Source organism: Canis lupus, unplaced genomic scaffold, assembly GCF_011100685.1.
Source record: "Canis lupus familiaris isolate Mischka breed German Shepherd unplaced genomic scaffold, alternate assembly UU_Cfam_GSD_1.0 chrUn_S1566H1755, whole genome shotgun sequence".
In the NCBI taxonomy this organism is placed as follows: Eukaryota; Metazoa; Chordata; class Mammalia; order Carnivora; family Canidae; genus Canis; species Canis lupus.
This window is the reverse complement of record NW_023330406.1, coordinates 101,875-128,275: the sequence shown is the minus strand read 5'-3', so window position 1 is coordinate 128,275 and position 26,401 is coordinate 101,875. Positions and strand designations below refer to the sequence as shown.

At 37.5% G+C, this 26,401-nt stretch overlaps 2 protein-coding genes across 2 annotated transcripts; both read right to left on the bottom strand.

The window, feature by feature from the left end:
- Positions 1-1,405: 1,405 nt before the first annotated feature.
- Positions 1,406-23,842, bottom strand: LOC119875637 (ankyrin repeat domain-containing protein 7-like). The gene is made up of 7 exons (XM_038589009.1): positions 23,591-23,842; positions 20,814-21,031; positions 15,833-16,003; positions 13,899-13,932; positions 13,362-13,515; positions 3,465-3,678; positions 1,406-1,597 (listed from the first exon to the last, which is right to left on the bottom strand). Exons 1-6 carry the CDS (start codon positions 23,681-23,683, stop codon positions 3,482-3,484), a joined length of 867 nt encoding a protein of 288 aa, XP_038444937.1. The 5' UTR covers positions 23,684-23,842; the 3' UTR covers positions 1,406-1,597; positions 3,465-3,481.
- A 6-nt stretch (positions 23,843-23,848) lies between these two features.
- Positions 23,849-25,873, bottom strand: LOC119878380 (coiled-coil domain-containing protein 144B-like). Its single transcript, XM_038589007.1, has 2 exons — positions 25,783-25,873; positions 23,849-24,691 (listed from the first exon to the last, which is right to left on the bottom strand). Exon 2 carries the CDS (start codon positions 24,578-24,580, stop codon positions 23,849-23,851), a length of 732 nt encoding a protein of 243 aa, XP_038444935.1. The 5' UTR covers positions 24,581-24,691; positions 25,783-25,873.
- Positions 25,874-26,401: the final 528 nt, after the last annotated feature.

Here is a 26,401-nt window from a genome sequence, read left to right as displayed (position 1 = left end):
TCAAATGATGAATGGATATAGAAGATGTGGTCTATATATAAAATGGAATATTACTCAGTCCCTAGAAATGACAAATAACCAGCATTTGCTTCAATGTGCACGGAACTTCAATGTGCATGGAACAAACTAGGGGTGGTGGAAGGGGAGGAGGGCAGGGGGTGGGGGTGAATGGGTGACGGGCACTGAGGGGGGCACTTGACGGGATGAGCACTGGGTGTTATTCTGTATGTTGGTAAATTGAACACCAATAAAAAATAAATTTATTATAAAAAACAAGAAGTAAAGAAGAGCAATATAGTAAAGAAGTTGAAATCAAACAACTTCAACTTAATCTTAGAAGACGAAACTTGGAATTGAAGGGTGTAAAAAATAATTTGAATCAGGTAAATTTTTGGCAGTAATTGTATATTTCCATCAATATTATTTATGGTATCCCTTTGATATAATACATATTGTTAGGCTTCAAATAGATTAAACATTTCATTTTAACCTAATAGCAACCATGATCTTTGTAGCCACAATTACTACCTTATTGGAATTCTTGGCCTCTCACATATGCCCTATGTATATATTTTGAATGAAGGGATGGAAGGTAAAATGAGATAAATGTTATATTGATTTATTGATTTATGGAATTGTATTTATTTTTACACAGAGCATGGGCTGGGGGGAAAGGAGTAGAGGGAGAGGGAGGGAAATGAATCTCCAGCAGACTCTGGTTCTGAGTCTCATGATGTGAGTCTCCAGCCTCACCTGGTTCGGAGTCTCGTGATTGTGAGATCATGACCTGAGCCATAAAAAGAGTTGGACACTTAACCCACTGAGCCCCCAGGTGTCCCAGTTTTGAATTTTTTAATGTTGAAATATGAGCTAGATTTCCTTGAGATGCTGATGAAGCTAGTTAAATGTTTTACACAGAAATTTTATTTCACAATACTATGTCTACTTGTATTTTTACTCTATGGCACATTTTGCTGTCATTTAATTCAAAATTTGAATTATTCATTGAGGATGAAAAGCCTTGTTATAAAAAAGACCACTCTTGAACATTTTTTTTAAGTTCTCTTAAGCCTTTTGACTTTTTTTTTAATGATAAGATCCAAAATCCTAATGAAAATGTGTCTCTAGGTTATAGAAGAGCAAAATGATGTTCAGAGGCAGCTTTCATGAGAACAGAATGCCCAGAGTATTACATGATGGAATACTATTTTTTTTGTATATTTGTTATTGGAGTTCGATTTGCCAACATACAGCATAACACCCAGTGCTCACCTGTCAAATGCCCCCTCAGTGACCGTCACCCAGTCTCCCCACCCCCCGCCCACCTCCCCTTCCACTATCCCTTGTTCATTTCTCAGAGTTAGGAGTCTCTAATGTGTTGTCACCCTCTCTACTTTTTCCCACTGATTTTCTCTCCTTTCCCCTATAATCCTTTTCAGTATTTTTATAGTCCCCATAGAGTGAAACCATATGATGTTTGTCTGTCTATGATTGACTTACTTCACTCAGCTCTTCTTTACTTCTTAATTGCTCCTTAATATTTATATATAAAATTTCAGCACTTCTTCTTTTTTCTTTTTCTTGTTTTAAGGTCAATCTGCAAATGCATGTGTTCATTTTAAAATTTGTTTTGTTAGCAATAAAACTTTTATTTTATGATCTGGTTCCACATATGTTGGTTCATTATCCAAAGGAAATTTTTCTGTTCTCAATTTTTTTCCCTTTCTAGGGCTCATGTTTTTCAATTTATCACTTCAATATCTTCAAAAAGATATATAGTTTAAAAGAAGCAATGAGAAAGCATTTTGCAACTTAGTAAGTTTTAGTCAGTAATAACTCTGGGAGATGTTGTAAGCAAAGGAATTCTGAAATTATTTAAGAAAGGGTTCAAAATTGTCATTTTTTCTCCACAAAGTCATAATTACACTTCAATTAAGACAAATCATTTCATTACTAATTAAAAAGAGAAGTTGCTGTTTATCAACAACTTTATAAATTCACTAGAAATACATTTTTATTTCACAAAACATCACAGGTACCTCTAAAAATGATCTTCAGTGTAAGACAGCATCAGCAGATGTCGTTTACACACCATATACCTGCAGATGACTCTGATCCAGCACTAGACTAGGGAGCCTAAAATCTATTGCCCATGCTTTTTATGTTTCTTATTCTGTAATATTCTCAACCTTGTTGATCATTATGTATTTTATAAATCATTTGAAAACTCCTTTGAAAACATCACAGGATCCATATTAATTAAGTAAAGAATAGAGTAAGATGTGCTTTCAGCATAGACTTTTGAATTAATTTTCTTTATATATGTGAGAAATGTTAAAAAAAACTTAACCATTAATCATTTTTCCATTTTACTTTTTAACCCCTGCATATGTTAAGAATAAACCAATTTTTCTGTCTTGAGAAAAATTGGCCATTTCACACTCTGTTGGGGGGCATATAATATAAAATTTCCTGAGAACAATTTAAAAATATGGATCAGAGACCTCTACTAAATATTTTTATACATTAACACAATACTATATTAAAGAATTTATTCCAATTAACCAAGACTGTAGAAACAGAATTAAATAAAAGACATTCCTTATAGCATTAATTAAACTATAGGAAAATGGAAAACAACCAAAATTCAATTTGTTAAATAATGAGGTTTACATATGATGGACTTCTACATGGTCATTAAAATTATGCTTTAGAATATATATTAAATTATTAGAAGTATTCACTGTTAAAACCTTGCAGTATTATTTCAAAGAATCTCACACTTTACGACTTTTTTTTAAAAAAAAATTGGAGTTCAATTTGCCAACATACAGCATATCACCCAGTGCTCACCCCGTCAAGTGCCCCCCCTTAGTGCCCATCAGCCAGTCACCCCAGCCTCCACTCACCTCCCTTTCCACTACACCTTGTTCGTTTCCCAGAGTTACGTGTCTCTCATGTTCTGTCACCCTCACTGATATTTCCCTCTCATTTTCTCTCCTTTCCCCTTTATTCCCTTTCATTAATTTTTATATTCCCCAAATGAATGAGACCATATGTTTGTCCTTCTCTGATGGACTTATTTCACTCAGCATAATACCCTCCAGTTCCACCCACGTGGAAGCAAATGGTGGGTATTTGTCGTTTCTAATGGCTGAGGAATATTCCATTGTATATACATAGACCACTGCTTCTTTACCCATTCGTCTTCTGATACTTCACATTTCTAACGGAGTTTCCTTCCCTATAAAATCCCAGAAGGCAAATTAGCAATTACAAAACTTCTCCTACACATCTGCAGCATAAAAGTAAGTATTTCAAGGGGTTCCTGGCTGGCTCAGTTGACAGAGCATGTGACTCTTGATCTCACAGTTGTGAGTTCAAGCCCCACGCTGAGTGTGGAGTCTATTAAAAAAAAAAAAAGTAAATAGTTGAAATATTTCCTTAAAACCAAGATGTCATACCTTAAACTGTAGAGTTCTCATTCCCATTCCACTTTTTGATGCTCTAATTGAGATTTCATTTTTTTTGTTTCTGATAGCAACTTTTCTAGTCCATTGACCTTATATTCCACTTTTAAAATTTTTCTTGTAAGTTGTTCACAGTCTTTTCTTTTTAATTCTATTGATCTTTTGTATTTAAGAATTGCATTCTGGATCGTCAATACGCTAACAGAATCTACACCAGAGGAAAAACAAAAACAGAAATAAAATACAGGAGGCATCAGGGTGGGTCAGGTGGTAAAGCATCCAACTATTGGTTTTGACTGAGGTCATGATCTCACAGTTGTGGGATTGAACCTGGCACTGGGTGCTGCACTCAGCACAGAGTCTGCTTAAGGTTCTTTACCCCCTCGTTCCCTCCCTCTCTGTTCCTCTCCCCATCTCCTGCTCATGCTCTCTCACAAATTTATTCTTTTAAAAAGTAAAATAAAACAATAGGAGTATTTTTTGCATATAAGGGACCGAGCATGTTCACATTAACTCATTCATACATGAAATAAATATTGAGTAACTTCAACGTAAAGAGATTATACCAGGTGCCTGGGTGGCTCAATCGGTGGGTGTCTGCCTTCGGCTCAGGTCATGATCTTGGTGTCCTGGGATCAAGCCACATGGTGGGCTCCCTGCTTAGTAGGGAGTCTGCTTCTCCCTCTTCCTCTGCCTCTCTCCCTGCTCATGCTCTCTCTCTCAAATAAATAAATAAAATCTTATTATCAATAGAACTTTAAAATCTTTTAAAAAGAAAAGAAAACATGACCGAAACCTTTCTAAACTGAATGAAAACTATAATCCCACAGACCCACAAAGGATCTGGCTAGGAGAGAAGAAATGGAAGTAAACTATTGTAATTTAAAAAAAAGATTTTATTTATTTATTCATGAGAGACATGGAGAGAGAGAGAGGCAGAGACACAGGCAGAGTGAGAAGCAGGTTCCCTGAGATAGCCTGATGTGGGACTTGATACAAGGACCCTGGGATCACACCCTGAGCCAAAGGTAGATGCTCAACCACTAAGCTACTCACGTGTTCCCTATTGGAATTTTCTTAAACTACATATAATGTGGTATAACACTACAAGAAGGTGGACTGTGATGCTTGAGTCATATGCTTTAAACCCTAAAGCAATCACTAAAATAGCAAATCTTAAGAGTTATAGTAATAAACAAAGCCCATACATACACACATGTGTATATTTATATATATGTATAAATTGAACTCGTAAAAATTAGTTTATTAATCTAAAAGAAAGCAGAAAGCAAAGAAAATGGGAACAAAGCAGGTCAAACGGAAAGCAAACAGGATGAGAGATTTATATCTACTGTATCAATAATCAGAGTAAATGAAAATTGTCAAAAAATAAAAGAAAGAAAGAAAATGGTCTGAAAGCCTCGATTAAAAGGCACACTGTCAGAATGGATAAAAATGTAAGAGACAACCATAGGCTGCCTATAAAAAATTCAATTTATATGTAAAGACACACACACACAAAAATAAATAAATAAATAAATAAATAAATAAATAAATAAATAAATAAATAAATAAATAAATAAATAAATGTAAAGACACAAATTTGTGAAAAGGACAAAAAATAAGGATATACCACACTCACACTTGACAAAAGAAGGCTGAGCTTGAGTAGCAATATTAATGCCAGGCAAAATAGATTTCAAAGCAATATATATTCTCGTGATGTATAAGGTCATTTGTTAATGATGAAAGGGTCGACAAATAAGCATAACAAACCTAAGTGCTTATGAATCTATTAATAACATCAAAATACATAAGGCAAAAATCAACAGAACTGCAAAGAGAAACAGGCAAATTTACAATTTTAGTCTGAGATTTTAATAGGCAGAAAATCATCAAGGATATAGAAGACTTGACCACCACCATCTTTCTCAAGTATCCATGGAGCATTTACCAAAAGAGATTATATTCTGGGTCATAAAATAAACCTTAATAAAGGGAGTTAAGTCAAAAGGATTGAAGTCATGAAAGTGTGTTCTGTGACCACAAAGTGATCAAATTAGAAATGAAGAACAAACCTACCTCTGGAAAATACTCAAATACTTGCAAACTGATTAATAATGCACATCTAAATAACCCCTGGGTCTGGGTACCTAGGTGGCTCAATGGATTAAGTGTCTGCCTTTAGCTCAGGTCATGATCTCCGGGTCCTGGGATTGAGCCCCATGTTGGGCTTCCCACTCAGAGGGAAGGACGCTTACCCCTCTGGACCTCCCTTCGCCTATGCGCTCTCTTTCTCTCTCTCTCCTTCTCTTTCAAATACATAAAAATCTTTAAAAAACCCTTGGAATAAAGAAGTAATGAAAAAAGAAATTACAAAGTATCACATATTGAATGAAAATAAAAACATAATATGTTAAAAATTTCTGGAATCCTCCAAGAATAGCACTCATCTCACCATTTATAGCACTGAGGTATATATTAAAAAGAGAAGGAGGCGGGGCAAGATGGCAGAAAAGTAGGGTCCCGAAGTCACCAGTCCCCACCAACTTACCTAGATAACTTTCAAATCATCCTGAAAACCTATGAATTCGGCCTGAGATTTAAAGAGAGAAGAGCTGGAATGCTACAGTCAGAAGAGTTCGCGCTTCTATCAAGGTAGGAAGATGGAAAAACATAAAGAAATAAAAAAGCATCCAAGGGGGAGGAGCCCCCATGAGGAGCCAGGCAAAGGCCACGCAGCTAGTGCCCCCAGGACAGGAAAGCCCAGTCCTGGAGAAGCAGAAACTTTACCAATCTTCCTGGAAGGAAAGGCGCTTGCAGGGAGCTCGGGCAGGATCCCAGAAGGGGTACAGATGCCCTCAGGCTCCCAGGGGCACTAAAAGAGCAACTGCACTCTGGGGGAGATCCCTCCACACACTACGGGCTAAGCTCCCTAAAGGGCTGGACGCCGCACCCAGTGGGGCCCCGGGAGCAGCTCAGGTGGCGGCCACTGTGAGGCCCCGTGAATGTGATTCCAGCGGTGCAGGCCCCAGAGCCCAGGGCACCGGGGACACAGCCCAGGATCCGGCACTCCCCCCGGGACAGGTAGAGGCCGGGAGGACACAGGGCAGCAAGGACGCTCCTGCTGCCACGCGGCCCCGAGCTGTGCAGATCTATGCCCCCTGCCCCCGGACCACCCAGGCCCCTGCGGACTGGGAGCTGTGGTAGTTACTGCGGGAGCTGACTCAAGAGATGGAGAGCTGGCTGCCACCACTCTTGTTGTTCCTCCTGCTGTCACCTTGTACCTGGGACTGAACAGGAGCTTCACAGGATAAACAGCTTGCACTGAGCCCTGCACCTGGCAAGGGGCTGGGCAGCTCCCCCAGGTGCACACACCTGAGAATCACCACAGTGGGCCCCTCCCCCAGAAAACTAGCTGGAAGGACAGGGGAAAAAGCATTGACCAAGCAGCACTGGAAAGTCCCAGGGGAAGTCAAGGGATTTACAGTATATAGAATCAGAGGATACCTCCTCTTGCTTTTTGTTTTCTGTTTGTCCTCCCCCTTGCCCCCCTTTCCTCTCTTTTTCTCCTTTTTCCAGTACAACTTCTTTTTGGCCACTCTGCATTGAACAAAATGACTAGAAGGAAAAACTCACCTCAAAAGAAAGAATCAGAAACAGTCCTCTCTCCCACAGAGTTACAAAATCTGGATTACAATTCAATGTCAGAAAGCGAATTCAGAAACACAATTATAAAGCTACTGGTGGCTCTAGAAAAAAGCATAAAGGACTCAAGAGACTTTATGACTGCAGAATTTAGATCTCATCAGGCAGAAATTAAAAATCAATTAAATAAGATGCAATCCAAAATGGAGGTCCTAACAATGAGGGTTAAAGAGGTAGAAGAACCAGTGAGTGACATAGAAGACAAGTTGATGGCAAGGAAGGAAGCTGAGGAAAAAACGAGAAAAACAATTAAAGGGTCATGAGGAAAGGTTAAGGGAAACAAATGACAGACTCAGAAGGAAAAATCTAGTTTAATTTAGGGTTAATAGGGGTTCCAGAGGCCGCCGAAAGAGACAGAGGACCAGAAAGCATATTTGAACAAATCATAGCTGGGAACCTCTCTAACGTGGGAAGGGAAACAGGCAACCAGATCCAGGAGATAGAGAGATCGCCCCCTGAAATCAATAAAAACCACTCAACACCTCGATAGTTAACAGTGAAACTTGCAAATTCCAAAGATAAAGAAAAGATCCTTAAAGCAGCAAGAGACAAGAGATTCCTAACCTTTATGGAGAGAAGTATTAGGATAACAGCAGACCTCTCCACAGAGACCTAGCAGGCCAGAAAGGGCTGGCAGGATATAGTCAGGGTCCTAAATGAGAAGAACCTGCAGCCAAGAATACTTTATCCAGCAAGGCTCTCATTCACGATAAAAGGAGAGAGAAAGAACTTCCAAGACAGGCAGGAACTGAAAGAATATGTGACCACCAAACCAGTTCTGAAAGAAATATAAAGGGGGACTCTGTAAAAGAAAGAGGAAGTCCAAGGAAACAATCCACAAAAACAGGGACTGAATAGGTATCATGATGGCACTAAATTCATAACTTTCAAGAGTAACTCTGAACATGAATGGGCTTAATGACCCCATCAAAAGGCGCAGGGTTTCAGACTGGATAAAAAGAGCAAGACCCATCTATTTGCTGTCTATAAGAGACTCATTTTAGACCTAAGAACACCTACAGCCTGAAAATAAAAGGTTGGAGAACCCTTTACCATTCAAATGGTCCTCAAAAGAAACCAGGGATACCTATCCTTATATCATCTAAATTAAAGTTTATCCCAAAGACTGTAGTGAGAGATGAAGAGGGACACTATATCATACTTAAAGGATCTCTCAAACAAGAGGACCTAACAATCATGAGTATTTATGCCCCGAATGCGGGAGCTGCCAAGTATAACAGTCAATTAATAACCAAAATTAAGACATACTTAGCTAATAGTACACTAAAACGGGGAGATTTTAACATGTCGCTTTCTGTAAATGACACATCTTCTAAGCCCAATATCTCCAAAGAAACAAGAGGTTTCAATGATGCACTGCACCAGATGGATTTCACAGATATTTACAGAACTTTACAGACAAATGCAACTGAATACACGTTCTTCTCAAGTGCACAAGGAACTTTATCCAAAATAGACCACATACTGGGTCACAAATCAGGTCTCAACTGATAACAAAAATCTGAGATTGTCCCCAGCATATTTTCAGACCATAATGCTTTGAAACAGGACTAAATCACAAGAAGAATATTAGAAGAAATGGAAACATGTGGAGGTTAACTACCATCCTGGTAAAAGATGAAAGGGTCAACCAGAAAATTCAGGAAGAATTAAAAAGAGTCATGGAAACTAATGAGAATGAAGATACGACTGTTCAAAATCTTGGGATACAGCAATAGCACTCCTGAGGGGGAAATATATCGCAATATAAGCATCCCTCAAAAAACTGGAAAGAACCCATATGTAAAAGCTAATCTTGTATCTAAAGTTGCTGGAGAAAGAACAGCAAATAAAACCTACACCCGGCAGAAAAAGACAATTAATAGATTTGAGCAGAACTCAATGAAATAGAGAGTCGAAGAACTGTGAAACAGATCAACAAAACCAGGAGTTGGTTCTTTGAAAGAATAAGATACACGAACCATTAGCCAGCCTTATTTTTTAAAATTTTTATTTATTTATGATAGTCACACACACACACACACACACACACACACACACACACAGGCAGAGACATAGGCAGAGGGAGAAGCAGGCTCCATGCACCAGGAGCCCGACTTGGGATTCGATCCCGGGTCTCCAGGATCGCGACCTGGACCAAAGGCAGGCGCTAAACCGCTGCACCACCAAGGGATCCCCATTAGCCAGCCTTATTAAAAACAAGAGAGAAAAGACTCAAATTAGTCACAAATGAAAATGGAGAGATCACCACCAATACCACGGAAATACAAACGACTTTAAACACTTAGTATGAGCAGCTATACACGAATAAATTAGGCAATCTAGAAGAAATGGGACTCATTTCTGGAAAACCACAAACTAGCAAAACTGGAACAAGAAGAAATAGAAAGTCCAAAAAGGCCAAACACCAGGGAGGAAATTGAAGATATCATCAAAAACCTCCCAAGACACAAAAGTCCAGGGCCAGATAGCTTCCCAGGGGAATTCTATCAAACATTTGTAGAAGAAACAATACCTAGTCTACTAAAGCTGCTCCAAAAGATAGAAAGAGATGGAGTACTTCCAAACTCATTCTATGAGGCCAGCATCCCCTTAATTCCAAAACCCAAGACCCCACCAAAAAGGAGAGGTAGAGAGAATAACCCTGATGAACACAGATGCAAAAATGCTCAACAAGATAGTAGCCAATAGGATCCAAAAATACATTAGGAAGATTATTCACCATAACCCAGTAGGATTTATCCCCGGGATGCAAGGCTGGTTCACCACTCGTAAAGCAATCAATGTGATTGATCATATCAAGAAGAGAAAAAACAAGAACCATACGACCCTCTCAATAGAGGCAGAGAACGCATTTGACAAACTACAGCATCCATTCCTGATCAAACCTCTTCAGGGTGTAGGGATAGAGGGAACATTCCTCAGCATCTTAAAAGCCATCTATGAAAAGCCCACAGCAAATATTATTCTCAATGGGGAAGCACTGGGAGCCTTACCCCTAAGATCAGGAACAAGACACGGATGTCCACTCTCACCACTGCTATTCAACAGAGTACTAGAAGTCCTAGCCTCAGCAATCAGAAAACAAAAAGAAATAAAATGCATTCACACTGGCAAAGAAGTCAAATGCTCCCTCTTTGTGGTTGACATGATACTGTACATAGAAAACCCAAAAGACTCCACCCCAAGACTGCTAGAACTCATACAGCAATTCAGCAGTGTGGCAGGATACCAAATCAATGTCCAGAAATCAGGGGCATTTCTATACACTAACAATGAGACTGAAGAAAGAAATTAAGGGGTCAATCCAATTGACAACTGCACCCAAAACCATGAGATGCCTAGGAATAAACCTAACCAAAGAGGTAAAGGATCTCTACCCTCAAAAGTATAGAACACTTCTGAAGGAAATTGAGGAAGACACAAAGAGATGGAAAAATATGCCATGCTCATGGATTGGAAGAATGAATATTGGGAAAATGTCAATGGTACCCAGGGAAATTTATACATTTAATGCAATCCCTATCAAAATACCATGGACTTTCTTCAGAGAGTTGGAACAAATCATCGGAAGAGTTGTATGGAATCAGAAAAGACACCGAATAGCCAGGGGAATATTAAAAAAGAAAACCAGAGCTGGGGGCATCAAAGTGCCAGATTTCAGGGTGTACCACAAAGCTGTGATCATCAAGAGTGTGTGGTACTGGCACAAAAACAGACACCTAGGAAAATGAAAAAGAATAGAGAATCCAAAAAAAAAAAAAAAGAATAGAGAATCCAGAAATGGGCCCTCGACTCTATGGTCAAGTTATATTCGAAAAAGCAGGAAAGACTATCCACTGGAAAAAAGACAGTCTCTTCAATAAATGGTGCTGGGAAAACTGGACAGTCACGTGCATAACAATGAAACTAGACCATTCTCTTAAACTATACACAAAGAAAAACTCAAAATGGATGAAAGATCTAAATGTGAGACAGGAATCCATCAGAATCCTAGAGGAGAACACAGGCAACACCCTTTTTGAACTTGGCCACAGCAACTTCTTGCAAGATACATCCATGAAGGCAAGAGAAACCAAAGCAAAAATGAACAGCAAAATAAACAGTCAACAAAACTAAAAGACAGCCTCCAGAATGGAGAAGATATTGGCAAATGACCTATCAGATAAAGGGCTAGTATCCAAGATCTATAAAGAACTTAGTAAATTCAACAGCAAAGAAACAAACAATCCAATCATGAAATGGGCAAAAGACATGAACAGAATTTTCACAGAGGAAGACATAGACACGGCCAACAAGCACATGAGGAAATGCTCCGAATCAGGGGCCATCAGGGAAAAAGAAACAACAACCACAATGAGATACCACCTCACACCAGTAAGAATGGGGAAAATTAACAAGGCTGGAAACAACAAATGTTGGAGAGGATGCGGAGAAAAGGGAACCCTCTTACACTGTTGGTGGGAATGTGAACTGGTGCAGCCACTCTGGAGAACTGTGTGAAGATTCCTCTAAGACTTAAAAATAGATCTACCCTATGACCCAGCAGTTGCACTGCTGGGGATTTACCCAAAGATCCAGATGCAGTGAAACGCCGGGACACCTGTACCCCAATGTTTATAGCAGCAATGTATAGTAGCCAAACTGTGGAAAGAGCCTTGGTGTCCTTCGAAAGATGAAAGGATAAAGAAGATGTGATCTATGTATATGATGGATTATTACTCAGCCACTAGAAACGACAAATACCTACCATTTACTTCGACATGGATGGAACTGCAGGGTATTATGCTGAGTGAAGTAAGTCAATCGGAGAAGGACAAACATTATATGGTCTTATTCATTTGGGGAATATAAAAAATAGTGAAAGGGAATCAAGTGGAAAGGAGAGAAAATGAGTGAAAATATCAGGGACGGTGACAGAACATGAGAGACTCCTAATTCTCGGAAACAAACACGGCATGGTGGAAAGGGAGGTGGGCGAGGGGTTGGGGTGACTGGGTGATGGGCACTGAGGGGGGGCACTTGATGGGATGAGCACTGGGTGTTATGCTATCTGTTGGCAAATTGAACTCCAATTTAAAAAATAATAAGATATCAAAAACAAAAACAAAGATTTATCAACACTCGACAAATAAGAAATAAACCTAACTTTTTAAATGACAAAAATTTTGACAGCTCAATGAAGATATACAGATGTTAAATAAGCTCAACATTATCAGTTATTAGGGAAATGTATATTACAACCATAAATGTATATATTTATACACATATATATGTATTTATGTGTGTGTGTGTGTATACATATATACACCATACCCATCCATGGCTACGATTAAAAAACTGATCATACTAAGTACTGATAAATATAGATGGAGGAGTTAGAAACCCTCACACACTGCTGGTGGGTTTAGAAAATAGTACAATGACTTTAGAAAACAATTTGGCAGTTTCATAATAAGGCAATATGAAGAGACAGGAGACTTAAGAGTGATGGATATGTTAACTGTCTAAATTACAGTTATGGTTTCACATGTGTATATATATGACAAAACTATCAAATTATATACTTCATACACGTGCAGTTTACCTAACTAGGGCTGTTGGAGAAAGAAAGCCTCTATTATATGAAAAACCATCTAAGACAGTGGCTGAGACATGGATGGAAAGATGGATATGAAACCATACAAGATGAATGAAGCTAGTGGCCCTTGGTCTTTCACCTCATAGCATTAAGTACTAATAGCTAAGCTTTAAGCAAGGGGGTAACGTGATGAAATGTAAACTTTTAAAAATGTATAGCAATTATGGTTGCAGTGTACACCAAGATCCTGAGAGGTGGAATGGCAGGGAAAACAGTCCTGAGGTTAGCTCAGTAATCTAGGAGAAAAATAATGGTAACCTGACCTTGGGTGAAGACACAGAAGAGAAGCAGAGTTCACAAACACATCAAGTGTGCCATTCCCACGTGGACAACCACAATGGAAATTATAGTTCTTTGGCTGAGAGTATTCAATAGTTCTCTATTTTAATATAAAACATATTTCTGAGATGAGTAGCTCTATAACACCTCAGTGTTGTTTGGCGCAGCGCTAGACGAGATGTGCACATATTACTACAACCATATATATAGAAAAAGGCTTTATATTTATACGACGGCCCTACCTTTACAATCCATGCCAAGTTCAATGAGCAACAGGGAACTCTTATAATCAGAGTATTGCAACTTGCAATCCTCTGAAGCTGCTTCAGATGACTGAGTTAAGTCATCAAGATGCTCGTCATCAAGATGCTCCGCAGAATTCACTTGCTTTTTGACCTACAAATAAATAATACTATTTCAAAATGTCATCCAAATATTTATAAAATATACTAAGTGTAGAAAGATGATAAATATCCATCTCTTTATAAAAGCAAAAACATAGGTACTTTTTAAAAGAACTGATTTTTATCAAAAAGACCTTTATCAATAATTGGTGTTTCTGAATAATTTTTTCACAGCAGATGTATATACAACAAAGGAAAATTTTCATTTTTTCACTATGCGTTTCATAAAGTAACTTTTTTTACCATGGAATAATGTTTCTGATAAATATGAAATATCAAAATAATATAATAAAAATATATCATGAATGAAATAGAATTATAATATAATAAAAATATATCATAAATGAAATAGAATTATATATTTTGTTTGTCTACCTTGTTCTTTTCCTTAGATGTTTTCTTTGCAGGTCTAAAAAAGAGGAAGGATTCTTTTCAGGAAAATATTAAATACTTAAAATACAAAGAATATTTAAAGCATATCTAAGCAATATTAATAGCAATATTAACAAAGTATTAAATTTACATCAAAATTGCAAAAGTAAAGGAAAATCATAATGTTACATTATTTGATAGGGGTAAATATACCACATTTTTAAAAAATTTTTATTTATGATAGTCACACAGAGAGAGAGAGAGAGAGGCAGAGACACAGGCAGAGGGAGAAGCAGGCTCCATGCACCGGGAGCCCGACGTGGGATTCGATCCCAGGTATCCAGGATCACGCCCTGGGCCAAAGGCAGGCGCCAAACCGCTGCGCCACCCAGGGATCCCTATACCACATTTTTTGTTGTCATTTTCAATAAAAACAAGTTTTCACTAAATCAATTTGGAAAGTGCAAACTAAGTTTTTTTAATGACATAAGCCCTTTTTAAATAATCGTGATATTAGTGTTTTGAAGTTTTACTGTGCAACTACTATGCATTATTTGGGACAGTTTACATATCCTAAAGGGTTTTTAGGCCTTACACAAACCGTATGAAGTAGGCAATTATACTGGGTATCTTTTCACAGGAAGCAAATGAGGCACAGAAATTCTAAGGAACCTCCCCAAGCCCATACACCTGGTAGGAGCAGACCACCCAGAACTCAAGTCCAGGAAATGTCCCTTCCAAACATGTGTTTTAAAATATGTGGTAAAAGTAAGTTAAGTATTTCTAAGTAATGTGATACCAATTGAATCTATAGTATTATTCCATTTCTACCTATAATTATTCTAGAAATAATTTCTGAATCTTACATACATTTTTAATTTTTTATTTTTTTAAAAGATTTTATTTATTTATTCCTTCACTAGAGAGACACACAGAGAGAGACAGGCAGAGACATACAGAGGGAGAAACAGGCTCCCCCACAAGGAGCCTGGTGTCGGACCCCAGGATCACGCCCTGAGCCCAAGGCAAGACACTCAACTGCTGTGCGACCCCGGCATCCCACACACATTTTTTAATTAAAACACTTCATACCTAGGCAGTATTAAAAATCTACTTTCAATAAACTAAAGATTTAATTCGTCTAAAGAAGTTCATTAATGGGCATTCCTTTACTCATTCAAATGTTTATTCATGGATTCAACAATTACTCATGAAGCACACAATATGTGTCAATGACGCTGCCGGTACAGTAACCGTGGCTCTTGTAATTTAGAACTTTATAATCCAAAAGTAATAATCTATGATAGATGAATAGTTTTTCAATTGTAAATAAACATATTGTAAATAAACAAAACCATTCCCCTTTCCCCAGAACGTAAACAAATACTAACTTAATATAATCAGATACTCCAAAGCCCCTCACAAAATCATAGCTATTCATGATACTGTCAAAGGTACTGAATACCTTAAAACCTATCAAGAAATGATTAGTTCTATTCAGAATCGCCTATGTGTCTGTATATTTACTATTTTATATATATATATATTTTTTCAATCGATGAAGGATAGTATCTGAATATTCAACTATATGAGAATACTGCACGATGGAACTGATTCTAAATAAACAACCTCTTACCACAAAACTCATATCCTGATCTGGGGGTCCTGGGATCGAGTTCTGCTTTGGGCTCCCCACAGGAAACCTCCTTCTCCCTCTGCCTATGTCTCTGCCTCTCTCTCTGTCTCTCACAAATAAATACATGAAATCTTAAAAAAAAAAGTCACTCCTCCTCATCCTAACCTATCAAGTGGTGTTTTTGATATACTTGAGTATTTCTTCCCTCAGCCTGTACGACACTATATTACAGTGTTTTACCTATATAATAATCATAGTTAACATTCCTTCAGAGGGAAATAAAGAATTTATGGGATTTTACCTTCTTTCATCCTGATCCATTTCACTTAGACTGTTGTCATTACTCACTCGTAGTAGACTACCAGTTAGGGAATCGGCCTCCTCAAAGCCTGGTGTAATCACAGATGCTTTTGATGCCCACTTTACATTTTTATCTTTCTTTATTTCCATGATAGACAAACCAGGATCATTACTTAAAACAAAAATCCAATTAAAATATCCATTAGAAAGCCAATATTTTCTAATAATTTTACTGGTAAGGAATAAAAATATTCTTTTGTAAACATCTGTTACCCATCTGAATTCATTTATTAATTCATAGAACAGTATGAAGTGCAACCATATGCAAGGAAATACACATATACAATTATGATACAATGTCATTTGTGGGGACAAAACTGCCTGTGTAGGACCTGTGGAATCAAGTGCCCTTCACCAAGGCACGGGGGAAAAGTCTCATCTGCCCATGCATCGGGTAACAGGCATACGCACTACACTCCCAGCTATGGATCCGGCAAAAGCCCATAAGTTGGCGCCACCCTCACCCTCACAGCCACCATCTGGGAGCCCCTGGAAAACACTTAGATAATCACCCATGGGGGTAGAGAGTCTTCGTGGAAAACCAGCTTTCCTGCAGAGAAGTTCTAGCACATCACCAGAGCAAAACAATCAGGTTTGGACACATGCGAGCAGTAGTCATTAAAGACTAGAGGAGGTGACTGCTACTTCAAAGGCAAAGACAGCAATGCAAAAGGATATGACAAAATCAAGGAAATATGACACCAACAAAGGATTACAATAATCTTCCTGTAATCAATCTCAGACACGTGGAGATCTGTAATTTATCCAAGAAAGATTTCAAAATCTCATTCTTAAGGAAATTCAAGGAGCTACCAGAAAACACAAAAAGCCAATTCAGGGGTGCCTGGGTGGGTCAGGCAATTAAGTGTCTGATGCTTGATTTCATCTCAGGGTCATGAGATTGAGCCCTGCATCAGGCTTACACTCAGCACAGTGTCCCTCTCCCTCTGCTATTCCCCCCTAGCTCACACACTTTCTCTCGCTAAAATAAATGAATAAAATCTTTAAAAAACAGTTAATTCAATAAAATGAGGAATACACTACATAAACAAAATGAGAAGTTTAACGAATAGCTGGAAGGGCTTAGTCAGTTTAAGTGTCTGACTTGGTTTTGGCTCAGGTCATGATCTCAAGGTCGTGGAATCACCCCCAGGTCTGCTTGAGATCCTCTCTCCATCTCTTTCTCTCTCTCCCCACTTGCTCGCTCTTTGTTTCTTTCTCTTTCTTTCTTTCTTTCTTTCTTTCTCTCTCTCTCTCTCTCTCTCTGTCAAATAAATACATTTTTAAAAATAATTTTAAAGGGACAAAGAAAAAGAAAATGTTTTGGTAACTTGTGCATACTTTTAGCCTAGTATCTAATCCTAATACAAAAAGCTGATTTACCAACAGAAAATTATATTTTTTTTTCATGGACTAAATGCATGCAAGAAAATATTATGAGCATATAGCTATGTAAATTTACAAAAAGACTGAATTTTCCCATAGGAGATTATCAATACTGAAAAAAAAAAACAAAACCAGCAATTACTGTTTTAAAACTGCCATACAGGGATCCCTGGGTGGCGCAGCGGTTTGGCGCCTGCCTTTGGCCCAGGGCGCGATCCTGGAGACCCGGGATCGAATCCCACATCGGGCTCCCGGTGCATGGAGCCTGCTTCTCCCTCTGCCTTTGTCTCTGCCTCTCTCTCTCTCTCTGTGACTATCATAAATAAATAAAAATTTAAAAAAAATAAAAATAAAAAAAAAATAAAACTGCCATACAGATAACTCTTCTAGTTAAACTAAACATCCAAAAAAGATGGATCTTCCTGAAAGCAATTATTAAACAATTCTTCTCGACCCAAATTTCAGAAGTAAATCTGTAATTATGGATACAAAATAGCTTTCATTTTGAAAACAGTTAATAGAAGCAACTTTTAAATAGAAAACAACTGGTTAAAGACACCTCAAAGTTATGCTGGCGGGGGAATGCTAACATGCAGCCATGGTAAAGAGAACCTATCAGAACCAGTTTTAAATGTTTGTAATGATCAATGCCATCTGTCCTCACTCACTAGCCAACCAATGTCAGCTTCTCCCTCATGAAGTATAGCCAATGTGGGACAAAATCACTCCAATACGCATGCCTTGAGTGCCAACCAATCAATAACAGTCTTACCCAAATTACCATGGTGCTTCAGATGATGACAAACCACTTAATTCTCTGAAAGTCTCCCAAGTCTTAAACTCCACTTTTCCTGAAACTGTATATAGAAAGTGAAGACTACTCTGTCAGAAAAGACTGTAAGTGGCCAGCATAGCTCCCTCTTATTAGTCAGCAGTAAATTCCGACTTCACCTTTATATTTCAGATATTGAGGGCTCATATCCTCTGGCAAAAATGTTTAAAGTCCTATAATAATTTACCACCACATTTCATTTTCCTTAATGATACATAAATGAAGTTTGCTCTTCCTTTGTTCCATTCTACTATAATTAAAACTAACATAAATACCAGTAAAAGAATAAGTAGCAAGTAACCACAAGATTAGGCCCAAGTAATCCACAAAATGCAGATAATGGACAGGTTAAATTGTCAGAATGGACCCATGCCAGCCGTTCTTTCTGTTTAAGTGAGAATTGGTATTATGTTAAAAACAATACACACGGTTTAGTTAAACTCCATTCACTCAACAAACATTTATTGAATAGCACTATATATGCTAGAATGTTCTCTAAGCACTGAGGACACGGCCATGAACAGAAAAAACCCTACTCACGAGGATAGTAAACATAGTAACAATAAACTACCTAGGCAAACTACACAGTATGAGAGGAGAAAAACTAAAGCAGAGAAATCAAATTTCAATGTGTTGTAGCAGAAGGGGTGGTCGAAATACTAGTCAGGATAAACCAAGAAGGGCCTTGCTGAGAAAGTGACCTTGAAGCAAAAACCAGGGAGAAAAAGAGGGAGCAAGGAGTAAGCCATGAGGATACCTGAGAGAAAAGCACTCCACAGAGAGTTTATAGCAAGTACAGAGGTATGCCTGAAGTGTTTATAATGAGGGTGGGGGATAAGAATAGTGAGAAATTCAAGTGTGGCTGAACAGAAGGAAAGGGATAGAAAGTAGTTCAAATCAGAGAGACAGAGGGAGGAAAGGATAGGGAGGGACCCGAGATGAACAAGTCACATAAGGCCTTGTAGCTATTAGAAAGAACTTGAGTGAATGGGAGGCCATTAGGTTTTGAGCAGAGGAGGACATAATCTGACTTATGTTTTAATAGATCCACTGTGTTTAGAATTAATGGAAAGTGAATTTTCGAAGATTATATAATATGAAGTCACTATTGAAAAATTTGATGTGGTGCATGTTGAAATATATGCTCTTTAAAATGGAAGAATAAGGGGCGCCTGGTTGGCTCAGTCGGTAAAGCGTCTGCCTTCGGCTCAGGTCATGACCCTGGAGTCCCGGGATCAGCCCCACTTCAGGCTCCCCGCTTCTCCCTCTGCCTCTGCCGCTCCCTGCACTCACACACTCTCTCTCTCAAATAAATAATCTTAAAAACATTTTTAAAGGAAAAATAATAGCCTGTATGCAAAGTGCCTGAAAAAGAAGATTCACTGCATTAACCACCTCTTGGTTTATAGCATAGGGATCAAATGTTTATACAGAATATGGGACAAGTTGCCATGTGAAATCTCTTCGTAATAATATTCAGATCAATTTGAGAGTCCAACATTTGAGCACTCGTGCATTGGGAACCAAAACCAAAAACCTAATAATTAGCAGTTTTGTTGGTAATAAGGTAGAGTGCCAGTGTAGCAGGTAACTTTTGCAACTCAGCAGATATTAAAAGTATTCTAAAGTTATTGTAAGACATCAAACCAAACACTTTAAATATACTTTGGGGGATCCCTGGGTGGCTCGGCAGTTTAGCGCCTGCCTCCAGCCCAGGGTGTGATCCTGGAGTCCCGGGATCAAGTCCCACATCAGGCTCCCTGCATGGAGCCTGCTTCTCCCTCTGCCTGTGTCTCTGCCTGCCTCTCTCTCTCTCTCTCTCTCTCTGTCTCTCATGAATAAATAAAAATAAAAATTAGAAATTTTAAATTTGTTAAACAATCAAAACCCTGCAGACCTAAATTCATTTTCTCAGATAGTTACATGCTGCATTATTTTATAGGTGTGAAAACTTACTTCCTTATGGATGGAGAGTTAGACTCCCTCCAAGTTTTTGATAGATAATCTTAACATATATATGTAACATGTTTATGTAAGTATTCTTAATATATGTCATATTTTATAAATATAATAATATATAATAAATGTTCTTAGAATATGTGTGTCTAAGTGTTGACACAAGTCATGTTTTCCTATAGGATCTACTCCTGGCAATGAAGCCGTTGGGATATAGGGACAGCATATGTGAAATTTGAAATGCACTGCTACATCACTCTTCAGAAAGGATTTGTCAATTTTCTTCCTCTCTCTCTCTTTTAAATATTTTTATTTATTTATTCAGGAGAGACACAGAGTGAGGCAGAGACATGGGCAGATGGAGAAGCAGGCTCCTCATGGGAAGCCTGATGCAGGACTCGATCCCACGACCCCGAGATCACAACCTGAGCCAAAGGCAGACGTTCAACCACTTAGCCACTCAGGTGCAACGGATCTGACAATTTTCACCTAACAACAGTGTATGAGAATGACTTTTTCCTTACATTTGCTAACCTAGGTTATTTTTTTTTTTAGTTAAATATTTATCACTATGCCTGCAAAACAATTTGATACCTTACCGGTCTTTGCCTTTTTCTGTTTAGCACCCTGGGTGGAATATCTCTACTAAAAATATAAAATGTGTTAAACATGAACATTAGCTCCAAACAGAATTTGTTTTATAGAAAAATAATAATTATCTACTGTTTAAATATTGCCATAGGCTTACCTATCAGAATCTTCATTCTGCGTAGTAGGAAACAGGTGGTTATCAGTTTCTCCAGTCTTTCTTTGTTGAATTAGTCCAGCAGCAGGAGCAGCAGCAGCAGCAGCAGCAACAGCAAGAGCAGTACCAAGAACAGGAGCAGCAACAGCAGCAGCAGCATCATATATGTTTTCTGCTCCTTCCATTTTATTACTCGTGTGCTGCTTCCTTTCTTTTCCAGTCTTGAATGGAAATTTGATAGTTACAACTTCATTCATTAAAAAGAACTTTTTTCATTAATTGTATCATTTGACTCTTTAATGTAATTTTAATCAATAAAACTATCTTGCACTTAACTTTATCATTACATGTAATTGCAATTTTTGGAAATTCTGCTTCATTTCTGTTGGAATAGAACAACATAATTTTCCAGAATTCCAAAAAGGACTTTCTTAATTTTGTGTTCATATCTACACTTTGCCACCTAACATTCCCAACTTCTCCCCATCTGACCAGCAGATATAAAGAAATAAAAAGACACAAAAATCTGTCCTCTTCCGTCTTTACCATCTGGATTTTGCTTACACCAACAGATTCAAAGGATGTGACATTGTGATGCTCCAGGAACAAAGACGAAGCTTTCCATTTCTGCACTGAGCTATTCTTTCCCCAACTGCCTTTTATAATTCTTTTTTCATTTGGATCCCAGGGCTATCAAAAAAGTCACAGTGTTCATTAAAATATGTGAACCAAAGTTCACCACAACATAAAAGGAGCAAAACTGATATTAGTGTAGAATTTTGGGAAATGAGTAATGCTCCCCAAATTTCATATTCCATAACCATAAAATTTTATAGCTAGAGGGTATAAAAGTAATTATCAACTTTAATCCCATTTTCTATTGATAATGGGAATAAAACCAAAAAAGGTTACATGATTTGTCCAAAGTTCCTAAAGTGGCATTACCTAGCATCAAAGAGATGATACAATTCCTTGATGCTGAATCAAATAAATGACCCAACAAGTTTATTAATCAGCTATGCTAAAAGTGTGACTTTGGCACAGTAATTTAATACCTTAATTGGGGATGAGGCGCTTAGCTAATTTTTATTTTAAAGGAGGATATCTCTAGATTTTGTTTATTTTTCACCTCAAACATCAGTTTTCTCCCTTAGAGTCAAATACTGAAGGTTTGCTGAAAATCTATGCTACCTACATGATAAAAGTCGTATGTGTCAAAATATATCATACTTTATTAAACAAAATGTAAAGGTTTGATTCAATAAAAACACCTGAGAATGATGATTAAACAAACACATATATGTGTATACACACACACACACACGTGGTCACCTGGGTGGCTCAGTCAGTTAAACATCTGCCTTTGGCTCAGGTCATGATCCCCGGGATCTGGGATCAAGACCCGTGCATCAGGCTTCCTGCTCCGCCAGGAGCGTGCTTCTCCCTTTCCCTCCTACACCTGCTCCCGTTTGTGTTCTCTCTCTCAGTGTCAAATAAAATCTAAAAAAAAAAAAAAAAAATTTTTTTTTTTTTTTAATGTAGAGGAGATGCCTGAGTGGCACAGTTAGTTGGGCCTCCAGCTCTTGATTGCAGTTCAGGTCATGATCTCCTGGTCATGGGATTGAGCTCCGCTTCAGGCTCCACGCTCACTGGGGAGTTTGCTTCTCTCCCTTTCTCTCTCCCTCTACCCCCTTCACCCTGCTCACACACTCAAATAAATAAGTAAATAAATAAGTAAGTAAGTAAATAAATAAATCCTAAAAGAAAAAAAGGAGTCTGTTTTTAAAAACATGGGAGAAAAAAACTGGTGATAATGCAAATATTTGTTCTTAAAAATATCTCAAAAAGTGGTCGTGTTGGAATTTGAAGTTCCAAGAGTTTGAGGAAAGCAGAGAAGACTACACATACTGAAGCAATAAACAAAAGCAATAAATAGATTGATTTAGATGAAATATTTGTTTATATCCCTTCCCTTAGTTATTGCTTCTTTTCCATGGTATGTATTCATTTATTTTAAAGATTTTATTTATTTATTCATCAGGGACACACACAGAGAAGCAGAGACACAGGCAGAGGGGGAAGCAGTCTCCATGCAGGGAACCTGATGTGGGACTCAATCCCAGATCCCGGGATCATACCCTGAGCCAAAGGCAGACACTCAACAGGTGAGCCACCCACCCAGGCATCCTAACTTCTTCTCCATTTTATTGTTTATAGAAGTGCAACTTATATTTAAGCCAATAGATAAAAATCCTAGATATTATGATATATTTTTTAAAGATCTATGTATTTTAGAGAACAAGACTGATAGCATGAGAGAGGCACAGCGGGAGAGAGAAACTCAAGCAGACTCCATGCTGAGCACAGAGCCTGACGTGGGGCTCCTCTTCACAACCCTGACATCACAACCCAAGCCAAAAACAAGACTAGGACTCTCAACTGACCGTGCCCCCCAGGCACCCCAAGATAATCGCATTTTTAAAGCAATTTTCTCTACGGTTACTCTGGTTCATGAGGTCACAGGGTGCATAGCGAAAAGAGCTTCCCAGTTCACACGCCACTTGGGAAACTGAAAAGAAACTTAAGGAACACAAATCTTATGTTTTCCTGCATTCCTATCATTTAGATAGCAGAAATAATATTATTTCTGAACACAATTATATATTCAGATGACCCCATTTTATACATGAGCTTTTTTCTTAAGTGGAAAATCAAAATGGCTCAGATAATTGACAAAGACAAAAAAATCAAAAGAGCAGCAGCAAAGTGAATCTCTCTACCTCTTTTTGAAGTTCAACTTTCTCTTTTTCCAAAGCCAGGAGTTCTACTTGTAACATGCCTTTCTCATTCTTAAACCTTTGCAGATTTTGCATATCTTGCTGTAATTCTTCTTTTTGATATACTTTTGATGTTCTGAAAGGACGTGGTGAAGAACTCACATTTTCTAATGCAGGTTCCGTACTTTTATAGTTATTAGTACTGTCATTATCTGCATCTAATGGCTTCTGGAAAGAGTCTTGTATTGGTTTTGTTTTCTTTTAAGTGTTTGTAATAGCAGAAGTATCATGCCTTTTCTTCTGAATCATTTGTTTCGCCACATTGGAGTGGGCAAGCCGCAAATCAAAAAGGCTTTCTGGGTCACTATACGGAGGGATATATCCAGTGTCTAATTTACTATTGGTGGTATTTTGGTTCAAACTTTTGGCCATCTGCATGTCAAACTCTTGGTCTTCTTTCACTTCAAATGTAACTAGTGGGTTCCTTACTTTTTTATTTTCTGGATCGCTATCAAGACTCTCATTTTTGTTAAAAACATGCTCACCTGGTTTGTTATCATTTTCATGGGAAGAAAGCTTAGAAGATGACTGGCAAGCATAGTCTGGGGACCCAGAGTATGAATGAGAGAGAATAGCATTTTCGAGACTAGGCTCTTTTTGTTCAGGAAAGGCCTGAGGTACTACAGAGACAGACACTCCCAATTCATCTTTTTCCTCACAATCAAGTGTAACTTTTGTCACATTAGGAGGTATTTCCTTTAAGTCTGCTTCTTTAGAATTACCACGTAGTGCTTCTAACTTAGGATGAGTAATAATTTGGTACTTTTCACAAGTTTTACCAATCTTCTGCTTTAACTCTCTGCTCATGCGTTTCACATTATTTTTCCAATCTAATTTGCCTTGTTTCATCTGTATCTCCTCATACTTCTTGTGCACACGAGGATGTTCTGAATGTACAGATCTATCACCCTGTCTATCACATTCCATATTCATTTCTGGTTCTCGAGCCGTATTTTGCAGTTGCACAAGTGGAATGTTAATTTGCTTGGTTTGGCTTTCAGATGTCTTTTCAGCCAGGATACATGTTTGTAAAATAACTTTATCCTTAGGTAATCAAATACGGACAAAGAAAAATAGAAAATAATTAAAATTTAGTTATTAGCTGTTCCTAAGTCACTGGATTATAACTAAGAAGTGAGGACAGAAGAAAAGCATAAATCCATTCACTTATATTTTGTCAGGTTTTTCTTAACTAAACAATTCAATACAGTTACATCTATCAAAAAATGAATCAGATGATTTTTAATGTTACAAACTTAAAAACACTTTATTCCCTTGTATCTTAAAGAGTGAGCCCCGACAATGCATTTCAGGAGTTTTTACAAGTTTGAAACCTAGATAATAGGCAAACTACATTTTTGGGGGGCAAATATCAATTAACATCAAAGAAAAATAAATTCCTATATTTTAATTTAAATTATATACTATGATAGTGTTAGACATCGCTATAGATTATCTGCTTGTATCCAGCTCTAATATATTGTAATGTCCACTGAGAGTGGATAAGAAAAATATTAATAATATGGATTTCCTGTGCTGAAATAACTGAAAGAGTTATTGTTTATAATCCAACTACAAAGGTCCCATCCTGGAAGGTGTGATTCTACATAGGCGATCGTGCTGATTTCATGACCCCATTCTCTCAAGTCAACTACACAGAGATCACAAAGCAGAATAAATCTTTAATCTTGGCATTTGTAACTGGAAATAGAGAACTAGACACTTTGAACCACTGAGAATAATCACTCCTTGTACATGAGTCTAAGTCAGTAGTCATCATTGTTATACTGCTCATAATTTCAACTGCTTAAACATGACTCAATATTTGATGCTACCTTCTTTATCATGTAAAGAAGTTACAAAAATAGAAGAAGCGAAGAATATTTAGAATTATTTTTGTCTCAAAAGATTTTTTTTTGCCTAAATTCCAAGGATGAAGTTTAGCTAAACTTAGTTACTAAAAATCATAGCATTTTAAGTTTTGTAACTCGTAAAATTTTATAAAAACTAAATATTAAATTACACTCTATTGACTTCAATATATCCACTCAAAGAGTTTCACTTGAAACATGTAATATTAGAAAAGCAGGGAAAACAATATAAAATCAGAAATTTAAATTTAAAGCTTCACATACCTGGGGGTGGTTATTTTCACTTTTATCAGGCCTTTCTTGCTCTTGCTTTTGCTGTGATGCCACTTCTAAGTCTGGTTCTGACGACAAATCTATATATTTAGTTAAAATGGACTACTTAGAATGGTTAGATAAAAGCTATTACCTCTATAAAAATAGAAAATATCATTTATCACTGAAGAGTTTAAATTCATCTTTAGCTGAATATTTAAGAAATACTTCTAATTATCTAAAATATCAACAAACCATTTGAGAAATACTAAACGTCGCCAGGTTAAAGGCACACAAACATCTCCAAGATTCATTCACAAATTCATCCACTAACACCCATGAACAAAACAATCAGAAACAAAAGTTTAAAATCCAGTAGAAACATATAAAATCACAAGAGATTATTCTCTACTTTGTAACAGTACCTCTTAAACAACACCTGAAGCTTCAACCACAATGTTATTCATCATTTCCAAAATTATTAGTACTTTTCATGTCTTTATCAGTGTATATCCTCTGGGAAACACTGGACATACATCCTATGGGTGTATGTGCCCAATAAGTAAACGTTTCTGAAATTATTTTCCTCTACTACTTGACAAATTTCCTTGCATCTTTTAGGACTCAGACT